This window comes from Hyla sarda, chromosome 10, assembly GCF_029499605.1.
Source record: "Hyla sarda isolate aHylSar1 chromosome 10, aHylSar1.hap1, whole genome shotgun sequence".
Lineage (NCBI taxonomy): Eukaryota > Metazoa > Chordata > Amphibia > Anura > Hylidae > Hyla > Hyla sarda.
Genome location: NC_079198.1, coordinates 89133122 through 89146934, shown reverse-complemented (window position 1 = coordinate 89146934; position 13813 = coordinate 89133122). Strand labels below are relative to the sequence as shown.

General features: G+C 46.8%; 1 protein-coding gene across 1 annotated transcript in view; it reads left to right on the top strand.

Moving 5' to 3' along the window:
- The window catches only part of ANKK1 (ankyrin repeat and kinase domain containing 1), a 132655-nt gene that overhangs the window by 52602 nt on the left and 66240 nt on the right, over nucleotides 1–13813 (top strand). The window contains exon 2 of the mRNA XM_056543656.1: nucleotides 11587–11881. Within this exon, the coding sequence (XP_056399631.1) occupies nucleotides 11587–11881 (295 nt within the window). The remainder of the gene's footprint in view (nucleotides 1–11586; nucleotides 11882–13813) is intronic.

Here is a 13813-nt window from a genome sequence, read left to right as displayed (position 1 = left end):
ATATTCGCGAGCAACACTAATAATGATCACTTTACTAATGATTTCACCTAGAAACTTTTCTAACATACGTGATATTCCATGTTAGCACAAAGGAGCATATCTGTAAAGGACCGACTTAAATGACAAAGCCTATGAATAGATGAAGTTGTTATTGTGTTAGAAAATCAAATTTGCATGAAAATCTCTTGAGCATGTCGAGAATAGATTATGCTGATTAGTGGGAGATTAAACGCGCTGATTATCTTAAAATGTTCATGTTTTTAATTATGTCTCAATCTCTGGAGACTCAGGGAGCTTAAAATGTATGAAATCATCCTCTAAAGAGTAGAGCAGTAAAAGGCAAGGATCACACACTAATAATTTTATAAAAGCTATGTTCACATCACGTTTATATCAGGCTGGTACATATCAATATACTGCAAAAAGAGAAAGACACAGAGTTGCTTAGTAGGCTGTCAATATAACAGCTTATACCACATGATATTGTTACGCAAAGTTTAGGTAGCTGGCAGTAAGTCTAGGGTTTTTACCTGGGAAATGGATCCATCCCAGATTTTAGTGTTGATCTGGCTATTTTATTTATTTCCAGTTAGGCCACCTTCTCCCACTGCACTCCCAATACTAGGTAGTGTCCATGTCTTCACTGGAGATATAACAGTATCTAAATATAAGATGCATATACAGGTGTATGTAGACTTAAAAAATTATATCTTTACAGTACACCCTGATATAGGTACATGTACAGTATGTATGCAGAGGTATACTGTAGAAATTAAAGTCAATTGTCTTCAAACTGCTTAAGAGAAGGCTAGTATGTCACACTGATAGCATATGCATATATCCAGGTAACTGGAAAGTTATAGCCAATGGTAAAGCCCAGGATATTGGGCCAACCAGCCAAGAACCTTACACTCAATATAGAAATGTGCTGTCTGTAGGTAACTGCTCCCTAGTCTAGGTACCAGGGACAGAGGGAAAGCAGGCAGTCAGTTCATCATACAGTTAGGGAATAGGCAATCCCCTAAGAACGTTCCTGTGTAGTGTAGACCTGAATTGGTGGGAGGCCATAACGTTCAGCCTGCTGCACATGCCCCACCACTAGTCATGCTGTTTTATTCATCCTTTTTTTCTTTTTTTTTTTTTATTAATTTTGTCATTGAGAGCTCTAAGTCGTTAAAATACCATGATTATTGATTTTGGCCCAAAGACCTCACTTTAGCATTTCTAATGCGTTTTCCTCTGTTCACTCGATGTTGCGCTGCATATCCATTTTGGATGATTTCTTTTAATATATTTTTTAAACAGATGAGTAAATATAATAAATACATTTTGATTATTAGGAATATGTTAAGAATATTTTCTTACTGTTCTGTACCAAAATTCGACTGAACGTGAAATACAATAAATTGCGTTTTCCTGTTCTATACTACAGGAGGGTAGAATTACTTTTGAAGTACATAATTAAATTGTTATTTGATATGGTCTGTGAAAGTAATACATTCCCGACACACCACATAATACTGAGTGCTTGAAAGGAAGATGATATGAAGCATTGTAATACAGAATGTGATAGAGAAGTGGGAAAAAGGATAGAACTGGTTCATGCAATCTTATTTATTACATGATTATTGGAGATTTAACAACTAGTGTCATTTTGCTCATATTTTATTCATGTCTGATAAAAAATGTTGCCATCTTTGTTAAGATATTTAGCGTTATGTTGCTGACATATTCTATAGCGCTGTAAACAGAAAATCATATCCCTGTCCTCAATACAGCCCTTTACCTATTTTCCTATCTCAGACATGCTCAATAGGGCCAATTTCATTGGATGCCAGCTAAGTTATCAACACCACACACTAATGAGGACTGCATACAAACTCCATGCTCACGTTCTCCTTGGTTGGATTCGTACCCTGGACACTAGTGCTCTAAGACAACAATGCTCACCACTTAGCCCAACTAAATTGTTGTGTGAAGGAGACACTTTCTCTAAAGGTCACTTTGTACATTAGTCAAAAGTTGGCTGAACCTACAGTACTAGTTTCGACAGGACTGGCCTCACTTTAATGTGTATTGAGGCCTCCTACTATTTTCTAATAGATTATGTTGGCTGCCAGAAGTATTAGGCATGTTGTCTTTCAACTGTCTGATCTTTTTTTTTTGTTCAGAGAGATAATCTGCCAATTGAGCTATCCTAGGGTACATTTACACCATATTTTGTAGTTACGGTGACCGGATTTGACTGTGAAATGTGAAAACCGGGTGATCCCGTATCCCAGCTGGACCCGGCCCGCATCTCATTAATTTGACTCCGGTCGGCTCATTTTTGCCCCGTATACAGTTTTCTGGCCAGATTGAAAACAGTGGTATGCTACGTTTTTGAGTCTGACCAGAAAACCGAATATGGGGCAAAAATGAGCTGATTGGAGTCACCATCTGACTCCGGTCGGCTCATTCAAATGAGATGTGGGATACGAGAGCACCTTGATTCCACATTTCCCAGGTGGATCCGGTCACCGTAACTACAGAACGTGGTGTGAATGCACCCTTACACTAGATTACCTCCCTTGCCACATCCAGTACACATGAATGCGCACCAAGAAAAATGTTCATGTATAGGGGGAAAATCAATAGAAACATACGGCTGACAGCTATTGAAGGTGAATGGGCACGAATGTTCTTTGCAATCATGGGAAATTAAACTTTACGTTTAGATTACAATTATGGGTAAAAACTTTATTATAAAAATGATAGCAGATGGCAGGAGCTACCACTGGAAATCCAAGGGCATTGGATTGGTGCATACAGGTAATAGTAAATTTTCCTATTGTTTTTATTTAATTTAGGTTACTTTCACACAAACAGAATCTGCTGTGGAAATTTCTGCAGCAGATTTTACACAGCGGATTTCTACACACCAATTAAAGTTAATGGGTAGCAACAAAATCTACTGTGTATTATGTACGTCTGAACATATCCTTAAAGTGCACCTGTCATTAGCGAAAACTTTTTAAATAATGTAGAAAATAACATTATATGTATAGCTGTAATATACATTGGTTACAAAATGTGTATATTTTTGTCCCTGCAGTTATTGCCTGTGTGTCTCTGTGAGGAGACCAAAAACTTGAAGTGTCGGTGGACAAGTAGCGCTCTGTACACTGAGAACAAGCAGGGCTCTGTACACTGAGGAAAAGCAGGGCTCTGTACACTGAGGACAAACAGGGCTCTGTACACTGTGGACAAGCAGGGCTCTGTACATTGAGGATAAGCAGGGCTCTGTAAAATGAAGACAAGCAGGGCTCTGTACACTGAGGAAAAGCAGGGCTCTGTACACTGAGGACAAGCAGGGCTCTGTACACTGAGTATAAGCAGGGTTTTGTACACTAAGGACAAGCAGGGATCTGTACACTGAGGACAAGCAGCACTCTGTGCATTGAGGATAAGCAGTGCTCTGTACACTGAGGACAAGCAGGGCTCTGTACACAATGGACAAGCAAGGCTCTGTACACTAAGAACAAGCAGGGCTCTGTACACTAAGAACAAGCAGGGCTCTGTTCACTGAGGACAGTCAGGGCTCTGTACACTGAGGACAAGCAGGGCTCTGTGCACAATGGACAAGCAAGGCTCTGTACACTAAGAACAAGCAGGGCTCTGTACACTAAGAATAAGCAGGGCTCTGTTCACTGAGGACAGTCAGGGCTCTGTACACTGAGGACAAGCAGGGCTCTGTGCACTGAGGAAAATCAGGGCTCTGTACACTGAGGACAAGCAGGGCTCTGTACACTGAGGACAAGCAGGGCTCTGTACACCATGGACAAGAAAGGCTCTGTACACTGAGGGAAATCAGGGCTCTGTGCACTGAGGATAAGCAGGGCTCTGTACACTGAGGACAAGCAGGGTTTTATACACTAAGGACAAGCAGGGATCTGTACACTGAGGACAAGCAGCACTCTGTGCACTGAGGATAAGCAGTGCTCTGTACACTGAGGACAAGCAGGGCTCTGTACACAATGGACAAGCAAGGCTCTGTACACTAAGAACAAGCAGGGCTCTGTACACTAAGAACAAGCAGGGCTCTGTTCACTGAGGACAGTCAGGGCTCTGTACACTGAGGACAAGCAGGGCTCTGTGCACAATGGACAAGCAAGGCTCTGTACACTAAGAACAAGCAGGGCTCTGTACACTAAGAACAAGCAGGGCTCTGTTCACTGAGGACAGTCAGGGCTCTATACACTGAGGACAAGCAGGGTTTTGTACACTAAGGACAAGTAGGGATCTGTACACTGAGGACAAGCAGCACTCTGTGCACTGAGGATAAGCAGTGCTCTGTACACTGAGGACAAGCAGGGCTCTGTACACAATGGACAAGCAAGGCTCTGTACACTAAGAACAAGCAGGGCTCTGTACACTAAGAACAAGCAGGGCTCTGTTCACTGAGGACAGTCAGGGCTCTGTACACTGAGGACAAGCAGGGCTCTGTGCACAATGGACAAGCAAGGCTCTGTACACTAAGAACAAGCAGGGCTCTGTACACTAAGAACAAGCAGGGCTCTGTTCACTGAGGACAGTCAGGGCTCTGTACACTGAGGACAAGCAGGGCTCTGTGCACTGAGGAAAATCAGGGCTCTGTACACTGAGGACAAGCAGGGCTCTGTACACTGAGGACAAGCAGGGCTCTGTACACCATGGACAAGAAAGGCTCTGTACACTGAGGAAAATCAGGGCTCTGTGCACTGAGGATAAGCAGGGCTCTGTACACTGAGGACAATCAGGGCTCTGTACACTGAAGACAAGCAGGGTTCTGTACACTGAGGACAAGCAGGGCTCTGAGCACTGAGAATAAGCAGGGCTCTGTACACTTAGGACAAGCAGGGCTCTGTACACTGAGGACAAGCAGGGCTCTGTGCACTGAGCATAAGCAGGGCTCTGTACACCGAGGACAGGCAGGGCTCTGTGCACTGAGGACAAGCAGGGCTTTGTACACTAAGGACAAGCAGGGCTCTGTACACTGAGGAAAAGCAGGGCTCTGTACACTGAGGAAAAGCAGGGCTCTGTACACTTAGGAAAAGCAGGGGTCTGTACACTGAGAACAAGCAGGGCTCTGTACATTGAGGATAAGCAGGGCTCTGTGCACTGAGGATAAGCAGGGCTCTGTACAATGAGGACAAGCAGGGCACTGTGAACTGAGAACAAGCAGGGCTCTGTGCACTGAGGACAAGCAGGGTTTTGTACACTAAGGACAAGCAGGGCTCTGTACACTGAGGACAAGCAGCCCTCTGTGCACTGAGGATAAGCAGGGCTCTGTACACCATGGACAAGCAAGGCTCTGTACACTGAGGTCAAGCAAGGCTCTGTGCACTGAGGATAAGCAGGGCTCTGTACAATGAGGACAAGCAGGGCACTGTGAACTGAGAACAAGCAGGGCTCTGTGCACTGAGGACAAGCAGGGTTTTGTACACTAAGGACAAGCAGGGCTCTGTACACTGAGGACAAGCAGCCCTCTGTGCACTGAGGATAAGCAGGGCTCTGTACACCATGGACAAGCAAGGCTCTGTACACTGAGGTCAAGCAAGGCTCTGTGCACTGAGGACATGCAGGGCTCTGTGCATTGAGAACAAGCAAGGCTCTGAACACTAAGGACAAACAGGGCTCTGTACACTGAGGTCAAGCAAGGCTCTGTGCACTGAGAACAAGCAGGGTTCTGTATGCTAAGGGCAACCAGGGCTCTGTACACTGAGGACAGGCAGGGCTCTGTACACTGAGGAAAAGCAGGACTCTGTACACTGAGGACAAGCAGGGCTCCGTTCACTGAAGACAAGCAGGGTTCTGTACGCAGAGGACAAGCAGAGCTCTGTACACTGAGGATAAGCAGGGCTCTGTACAATGAGGACAAGAAGGGCTCTGTGAACTGAGAACAAGCAGGGCTCTGTGCACTGAGGACAAGCAGGGCTCTGTGCACTGAGGTCAAGCAAAGCCCTGTACACTGAGGACAAGCAGGGCTCTGTACACTGAGGACAAGCAGGGCTCTGTGCACTGAGGACAAGCAGGGCTCTGTGCACTGAGGACAAGCAGGGCTCTGTGCACTGAGGTCAAGCAGGGCTCTGTACACTGAGGACAAGCATGGCTCTTTACACTGAGGACAAGCAGGGCTCTGTACACTGAGGACAATCAAGGCTCTGTACACTGAGGACAATCAGGGCTCTTTGCACCGAGGAAAATCAAAGCTCTGTACACTGAGGTCAAGCAAGGCTCTGTACACTGAGGACAAGCAGGGATCTGAATACCATAGACAAGCAGGGCTCTGTACAGTGTGGGCAAGCAGGGCTCTGTACACTGAGGACAAGCAGGGCTCTGTACATTGAGGATAAGCAGGGCTCTGTAAAATGAAGACAAGCAGGGCTCTGTACACTGAGGAAAAGCAGGGCTCTGTACACTGAGGACAAGCAGGGCTCTGTACACTGAGTATAAGCAGGGTTTTGTACACTAAGGACAAGCAGGGATCTGTACACTGAGGACAAGCAGCACTCTGTGCATTGAGGATAAGCAGTGCTCTGTACACTGAGGACAAGCAGGGCTCTGTACACAATGGACAAGCAAGGCTCTGTACACTAAGAACAAGCAGGGCTCTGTACACTAAGAACAAGCAGGGCTCTGTTCACTGAGGACAGTCAGGGCTCTGTACACTGAGGACAAGCAGGGCTCTGTGCACAATGGACAAGCAAGGCTCTGTACACTAAGGACAAGCAGGGCTCTGTACACTAAGAACAAGCAGGGCTCTGTTCACTGAGGACAGTCAGGGCTCTGTACACTGAGGACAAGCAGGGCTCTGTGCACTGAGGAAAATCAGGGCTCTGTACACTGAGGACAAGCAGGGCTCTGTATACTGAGAACAAGCAGGGCTCTGTACACCATGGACAAGAAAGGCTCTGTACACTGAGGGAAATCAGGGCTCTGTGCACTGAGGATAAGCAGGGCTCTGTACACTGAGGACAAGCAGGGTTTTATATACTAAGGACAAGCAGGGATCTGTACACTGAGGACAAGCAGCACTCTGTGCACTGAGGATAAGCAGTGCTCTGTACACTGAGGACAAGCAGGGCTCTGTACACAATGGACAAGCAAGGCTCTGTACACTAAGAACAATCAGGGCTCTGTACACTAAGAACAAGCAGGGCTCTGTTCACTGAGGACAGTCAGGGCTCTGTACACTGAGGACAAGCAGGGACCTGTGCACAATGGACAAGCAAGGCTCTGTGCACTAAGAACAAGCAGGGCTCTGTACACTAAGAACAAGCAGGGCTCTGTTCACTGAGGACAGTCAGGGCTCTGTACACTGAGGACAAGCAGGGCTCTGTGCACAATGGACAAGCAAGGCTCTGTACACTAAGAACAAGCAGGGCTCTGTACACTAAGAACAAGCAGGGCTCTGTTCACTGAGGACAGTCAGGGCTCTGTACACTGAGGACAAGCAGGGCTCTGTGCACCATGGACAAGAAAGGCTCTGTACACTGAGGGAAATCAGGGCTCTGTGCACTGAGGATAAGCAGGGCTCTGTACACTGAGGACAAGCAGGGTTTTATACACTAAGGACAAGCAGGGATCTGTACACTGAGGACAAGCAGCACTCTGTGCACTGAGGATAAGCAGTGCTCTGTACACTGAGGACAAGCAGGGCTCTGTACACAATGGACAAGCAAGGCTCTGTACACTAAGAACAAGCAGGGCTCTGTACACTAAGAACAAGCAGGGCTCTGTTCACTGAGGACAGTCAGGGCTCTGTACACTGAGGACAAGCAGGGCTCTGTGCACAATGGACAAGCAAGGCTCTGTGCACTAAGAACAAGCAGGGCTCTGTACACTAAGAACAAGCAGGGCTCTGTTCACTGAGGACAGTCAGGGCTCTGTACACTGAGGACAAGCAGGGCTCTGTGCACTGAGGAAAATCAGGGCTCTGTACACTGAGGACAAGCAGAGCTCTCGACACTGAGGACAAGCAAGGCTCTGTACACCATGGACAAGAAAGGCTCTGTACACTGAGGAAAATCAGGGCTCTGTGCACTGAGGATAAGCAGGGCTCTGTACACTGAGGACAAGCAGGGCTCTGTACACCATGGACAAGAAAGGCTCTGTACACTGAGGACAAGCAGGGCTCTGTACACTTAGGACAATCAGGGCTCTGTACACTGAGGACAAGCAGGGCTCTGAGCACTGAGGATAAGCAGGGCTCTGTACACTGAGGACAAGCAGGGCTCTGTACACTGAGGACAAGCAGGGCTCTGTGCACTGAGCATAAGCAGGGCTCTGTACACCGAGGACAGGCAGGGCTCTGTGCACTGAGGACAGGCAGGGCTCTGTGCACTGAGGACAAGCAGGGCTTTGTACACTAAGGACAAGCAGGGCTCTGAGCACTGAGGATAAGCAGGGCTCTGTACACTGAGGACAAGCAGGGCTCTGTACACTGAGGACAAGCAGGGCTCTGTGCACTGAGCATAAGCAGGGCTCTGTACACCGAGGACAGGCAGGGCTCTGTGCACTGAGGACAGGCAGGGCTCTGTGCACTGAGGACAAGCAGGGCTTTGTACACTAAGGACAAGCAGGGCTCTGTACACTGAGGAAAAGCAGGGCTCTGTACACTGAGGAAAAGCAGGGCTCTGTACACTTAGGAAAAGCAGGGATCTGTACACTGAGAACAAGCAGGGCTCTGTACACTGAGGATAAGCAGGGCTCTGTGCACTGAGGATAAGCAGGGCTCTGTTAACTGAGAACAAGCATGGCTCTGTACACTGAGTATAAGCAGGGCTCTGTACAATGAGGACAAGCAGGGCACTGTGAACTGAGAACAAGCAGGGCTCTGTGCACTGAGGACAAGCAGGGTTTTGTACACTAAGGACAAGCAGGGCTCTGTACACTGAGGACAAGCAGCCCTCTGTGCACTGAGGATAAGCAGGGCTCTGTACACCATGGACAAGCAAGGCTCTGTACACTGAGGACAAGCAGGGCTCTGTACACTGAGGACAAGCAGGGCTCTGTGCACTGAGGTCAAGCAAGGCTCTGTGCACTGAGGACATGCAGGGCTCTGTGCATTGAGAACAAGCAAGGCTCTGAACACTAAGGACAAACAGGGCTCTGTACACTGAGGTCAAGCAAGGCTCTGTGCACTGAGAACAAGCAGGGTTCTGTATGCTAAGGGCAACCAGGGCTCTGTACACTGAGGACAGGCAGGGCTCTGTACACTGAGGAAAAGCAGGACTCTGTACACTGAGGACAAGCAGGGCTCCGTTCACTGAAGACAAGCAGGGCTCTGTACGCAGAGGACAAGCAGAGCTTTGTACACTGAGGATAAGCAGGGCTCTGTACAATGAGGACAAGAAGGGCTCTGTGAACTGAGAACAAGCAGGGCTCTGTGCACTGAGGACAAGCAGGGCTCTGTGCACTGAGGACAAGCAGGGCTCTGTGCACTGAGGACAAGCAGGGCTCTGTGCACTGAGGACAAGCAGGGCTCTGTGCACTGAGGTCAAGCAGGGCGCTGTACACTGAGGACAAGCATGGCTCTTTACACTGAGGACAAGCAGGGCTCTGTACACTGAGGACAATCAGGGCTCTGTACACTGAGGACAATCAGGGCTCTTTGCACCGAGGAAAATCAGAGCTCTGTACACTGAGGTCAAGCAAGGCTCTGTACACTGAGGACAAGCAGGGATCTGAATACCATGGACAAGCAGGGCTCTGTACAGTGTGGGCAAGCAGGGCTCTGTACACTGAGGGCAAGCAGGGCTCTGTACAATGAGGACAAGCAGGGCTCTATGAACTGAGAACAAGCAGGCCTCTGTGCGCTGAAGACAAGCAGGGCTCTGTGCACTGAGGACAAGCAGGGCTCTGTGCACTGAGGAAAAGCAGAGCTCTGTACACTGAGGTCAAGCAAGGTTCTGTACACTAAGAACAACCAGGGCTCTGTACACCGAGGACAAGCAGGGCTCTGTGCACTGAGGACAAGCAGGACTCTGTACACTGAGGACAAGCAGTGCTCTGTACACTGAAGACAAGCAGGGCTCTGTACACTGAGGATAAGCAGAGCTCTGTACAATGAGGACAAGCAGGGCTCTATGAACTGAGAACAAGCAGGCCTCTGTGCGCTGAAGACAAGCAGGGCTCTGTACACTGAGGTCAAGCAAGGCTCTGTATACTGAGGACAAGCATGGCTCTGTACAGTATGGACAAAGCAGGGCTCTGTGCACTGAGGATAAGCAGGGCTCTGTACACTGAGGACAAGCAGGGCTCTGTACACTGAGGACATGTAGGGCTCTGTGCACTGAGGACAAGCAGGGCTCTGTACAATGAGGACAAGCAGGGCTCTGTGAAAAGAGAACAAGCAGGCCTCGGTGGACTGAGGACAAGCAGGGCTCTGTGCACTGAGGTCAAGCAGTGCTCTTTACACTGAGGAGAAGTAGGGCTCGGTACAGTATGGACAAGCAGGGCTCTGTACACTGAGGAAAAGCAGGGATCTGTACACTGAGGACAAGCAGGGCTCTCTGTACTGAGGACAAGCAGGGCTCTGTGCACTGAGGTCAAGCAGGGCTCTGTACACTGAGGACAAGCAGGGCTCTGTGCACTGAGGATAAGCAGGGCTCTGTACACTGAGGATAAGTAGGGCTCGGTGCACTGAGGACAAGCAGGGCTCTGTACACTGAGGGCAAGCAGGGCTTTGTGCACTGACGACAAGCAGGCCTCTGTACACTGAGGACAAGCAGGGCTCTGTACACTAAGGAGAAGCAGGGCTCTGTGCACTGAGGAGAAGCAGGGCTCTGTACACAGAAGCTCTGTGACAGGCTCCTGGCATACACAGCAGGATGATTGACAAGCCAGGAGCCTTCACAGAGCCCTGCTTGTCCTGCCCTCACCTCATGTATTTGGTCTCTAACAGAGACACACAGGCATGCCTGATTATCAATGGGGAAACTACCTTGCTACCTTCTCTTTCCATTGAGTTATCAATCTGGAGACTTTTATTTATTACAGCTGTTAGAAACATTTATTAGAGTGTTGTGTTTACTGTATTGTGAAACCTTGTAATTCTGTGTATAAGATAATGCTGTTGTAAAGCAGGTACACATACATGTAAGGTTAAAGGATTAAGATGAAAACATGTTAAAGGGGTTATCCAGGAAAAAACGTTTTTATATATATCAGCTGGTTCTAGAAAGTTAAACAGATTTGTAAATTACTTCTATTAAAAAATCTTAATCCTTTCAGAACTTATGAGCTTCTGAAGTTAAGGTTGTTCTTTTCTGTCTAAGTGCTCTCTGATGACACGTGTCTAGGGAAACGCCCAGTTTAGAAGCAAATCCCCATAGCAAACCTCTTCTAAACTGGGCGTTTCCCGAGACAGGTGTCAGCAGAGAGCACTTAGACAGAAAAGAACAACCTTAACTTCAGAAGCTCATAAGTACTGAAAGAATTAAGATTTTTTAATAGAAGTAATTTACAAATCTGTTTAACCTTCTGAAGCCAGTTGATATATATAAAAAAGTTTTTTCCTGGAATACCCCTTTAAGGAAATTTTTTTTTTACTGTTTCATGCAGCTTAACCTATAACAACCTAATGGAAGAAGCATCCAAGATGGAGAAAATAAAATTTAGATACATCGTACAAATTTATGGAATTTGCACAAATCCTTTGGGGATTGTGATGGAGTATATGGAAAATGGATCCCTTGAGAAACTGATTCCTACACATAGCCTCAGCTGGCAGCTAAAGTTTCGGTTCATCCATGAAATCGCCCTTGGAATGAACTTTCTCCACATCATGAACCCTCCACTTCTCCATTTGGACCTAAAACCTGGGAATATTCTGCTGGATGAACATCTGCATGTGAAGGTAAGATGAGGTTCTGCCGAGCACGTTTACACTGAGCCTTGATAAAACATGTCCTATTGTTTTGTGCCTACAGCAACAATGCAGATACTGTATGTGTGTTTTTTTCTGCAGTAAAAGTTCCTTACATACCCTATGTCCTCTAATTCTCACTAACATACAATTACAAGGAATGTATGCAGAAGGTGATATAATGCCAGTCGTACTTTCTTCCATCTAAAAGATCATTTGATTGTACTCTATTGGTATCTAGTGTTGAGCGGCATAGGCCATATTCGAATTCGCGATATTTCGCGAATATATGGACGAATATTCGTCATATATTCGCTAAATTTGCATATTCGTAATATTCACGTTTTTATTTTCGCATATGCAAAAATGTGCGTATGCAAAAATTAGCATATGTGAAAATTAGCATATACAAAAATTAGCATAAGCGAAAATTCGCTTATGCGAAAATTACCATATGCAAATTTTTGCATTTGCGAAAATTCGCACGCCAGTCTCAAACAGTAGTATTAGAGACTTCTTTACACCACACAAGCTGGAAGCAGAGAGGGGTGATCACTGTAATGTGTACTGTGAAAAAAAAAAAAAAAAAGAATATTCGTAATTACGAATCTACAGTGCTATATTTGCGAATTTGCGAACATGCGATATTCGCGAATAAAATTTGCATTGCGAATATTCGCGAGCAACACTATTGGTATCTATAAACAAACATAATCTAAGTAAATTACAAACACACACTGTTGTACTGTTCATGTCTTTTATTAAGCACATTGAGTAAACATCCACAGTGCAGCAAGAGAAGGTACCTGAACCTTTGCCTTTAGGAACACATACTGTAGATCCCACTATTGGTTTCCAAGGTTCTGCAGCTGTCACATTCCCTTCCATCTATTTTTTACCTTCTTCATGCACACATTCTGATTATTCTGTATGTTAGTGAGAAGTAGGATCTTTTTTTTAATCCTTGTTTTAGACATAATAAATCTGTCCTATTCTCTGATTAAACAATGTGCACCCCAATTCTGTCGTGTTATCTGAATTGTTTAGACCATTTTCATTATGGCTTACTTTGAAAAAAAAAAATGTAGACAGAATCAAGGTTTCACTGGAGGATAAAGGTGTCTTAAACATAAACAGTACACCAACATCAAATAGAGAAATTGTGCCGTTCTCAAGGATTAAAATAGTGTTAGAGAAAATGTAAGGATGTGAGATTGAATATGGGAAGAGGGTGTGTGAATGAATAGATGAGTACCTGGTGTGTGATGATTAATTAATGTGCTAAATGGCCAAAAGGATGTATGTGTCAGGATTCGGCAGGCTGGAGGTGTATCCTCTGTGTCAGAGAGGGATTGGCGTGGACCGTGTCGGTGGACCGGTTCTAAGTTGCTACTGGTTTTCACCAGAGCCCGCCGCAAAGCGGGATGGTCTTGCAGCGGCGGTAGCAACCAGGTCGTATCCACCGGCAACGGCTCAACCTCTCTAACTGCTGAGATAGGCGCGGTACAAGGGATTAGACAAGAGCAAGGTCGGACATAGCAGAAGGTCAGGGCAGGCAGCAAGGATCGTAGTCAGGGGCAACGGCAAGAGGTCTGGAACACTGGCTTGGGATACACAAGGAACGCTTTCACTGGCACAATGGCAACAAGATCCGGCAAGGAAGTGAAGGGGAAGTGAGGTAATATAGGGAAGTGCACAGGTGAACACACTTATTAAAACCATGCGCCAATCAGTGGCGCACCGGCCCTTTAAATCGCAAAGAGCCGGCGCGCGCGCCCTAGGGAGCGGCGCCACGCGCGCCGGGACAGCACAGACAGGGAACGAGTCTGGTAAGCGGGTCGGGATGCGCACCGCGAGCGGGCGCGTCCCGCATCGCGAATCGCATCCCGGCTGGGGATATTATCGCAGCGCACCCGGTCAGGA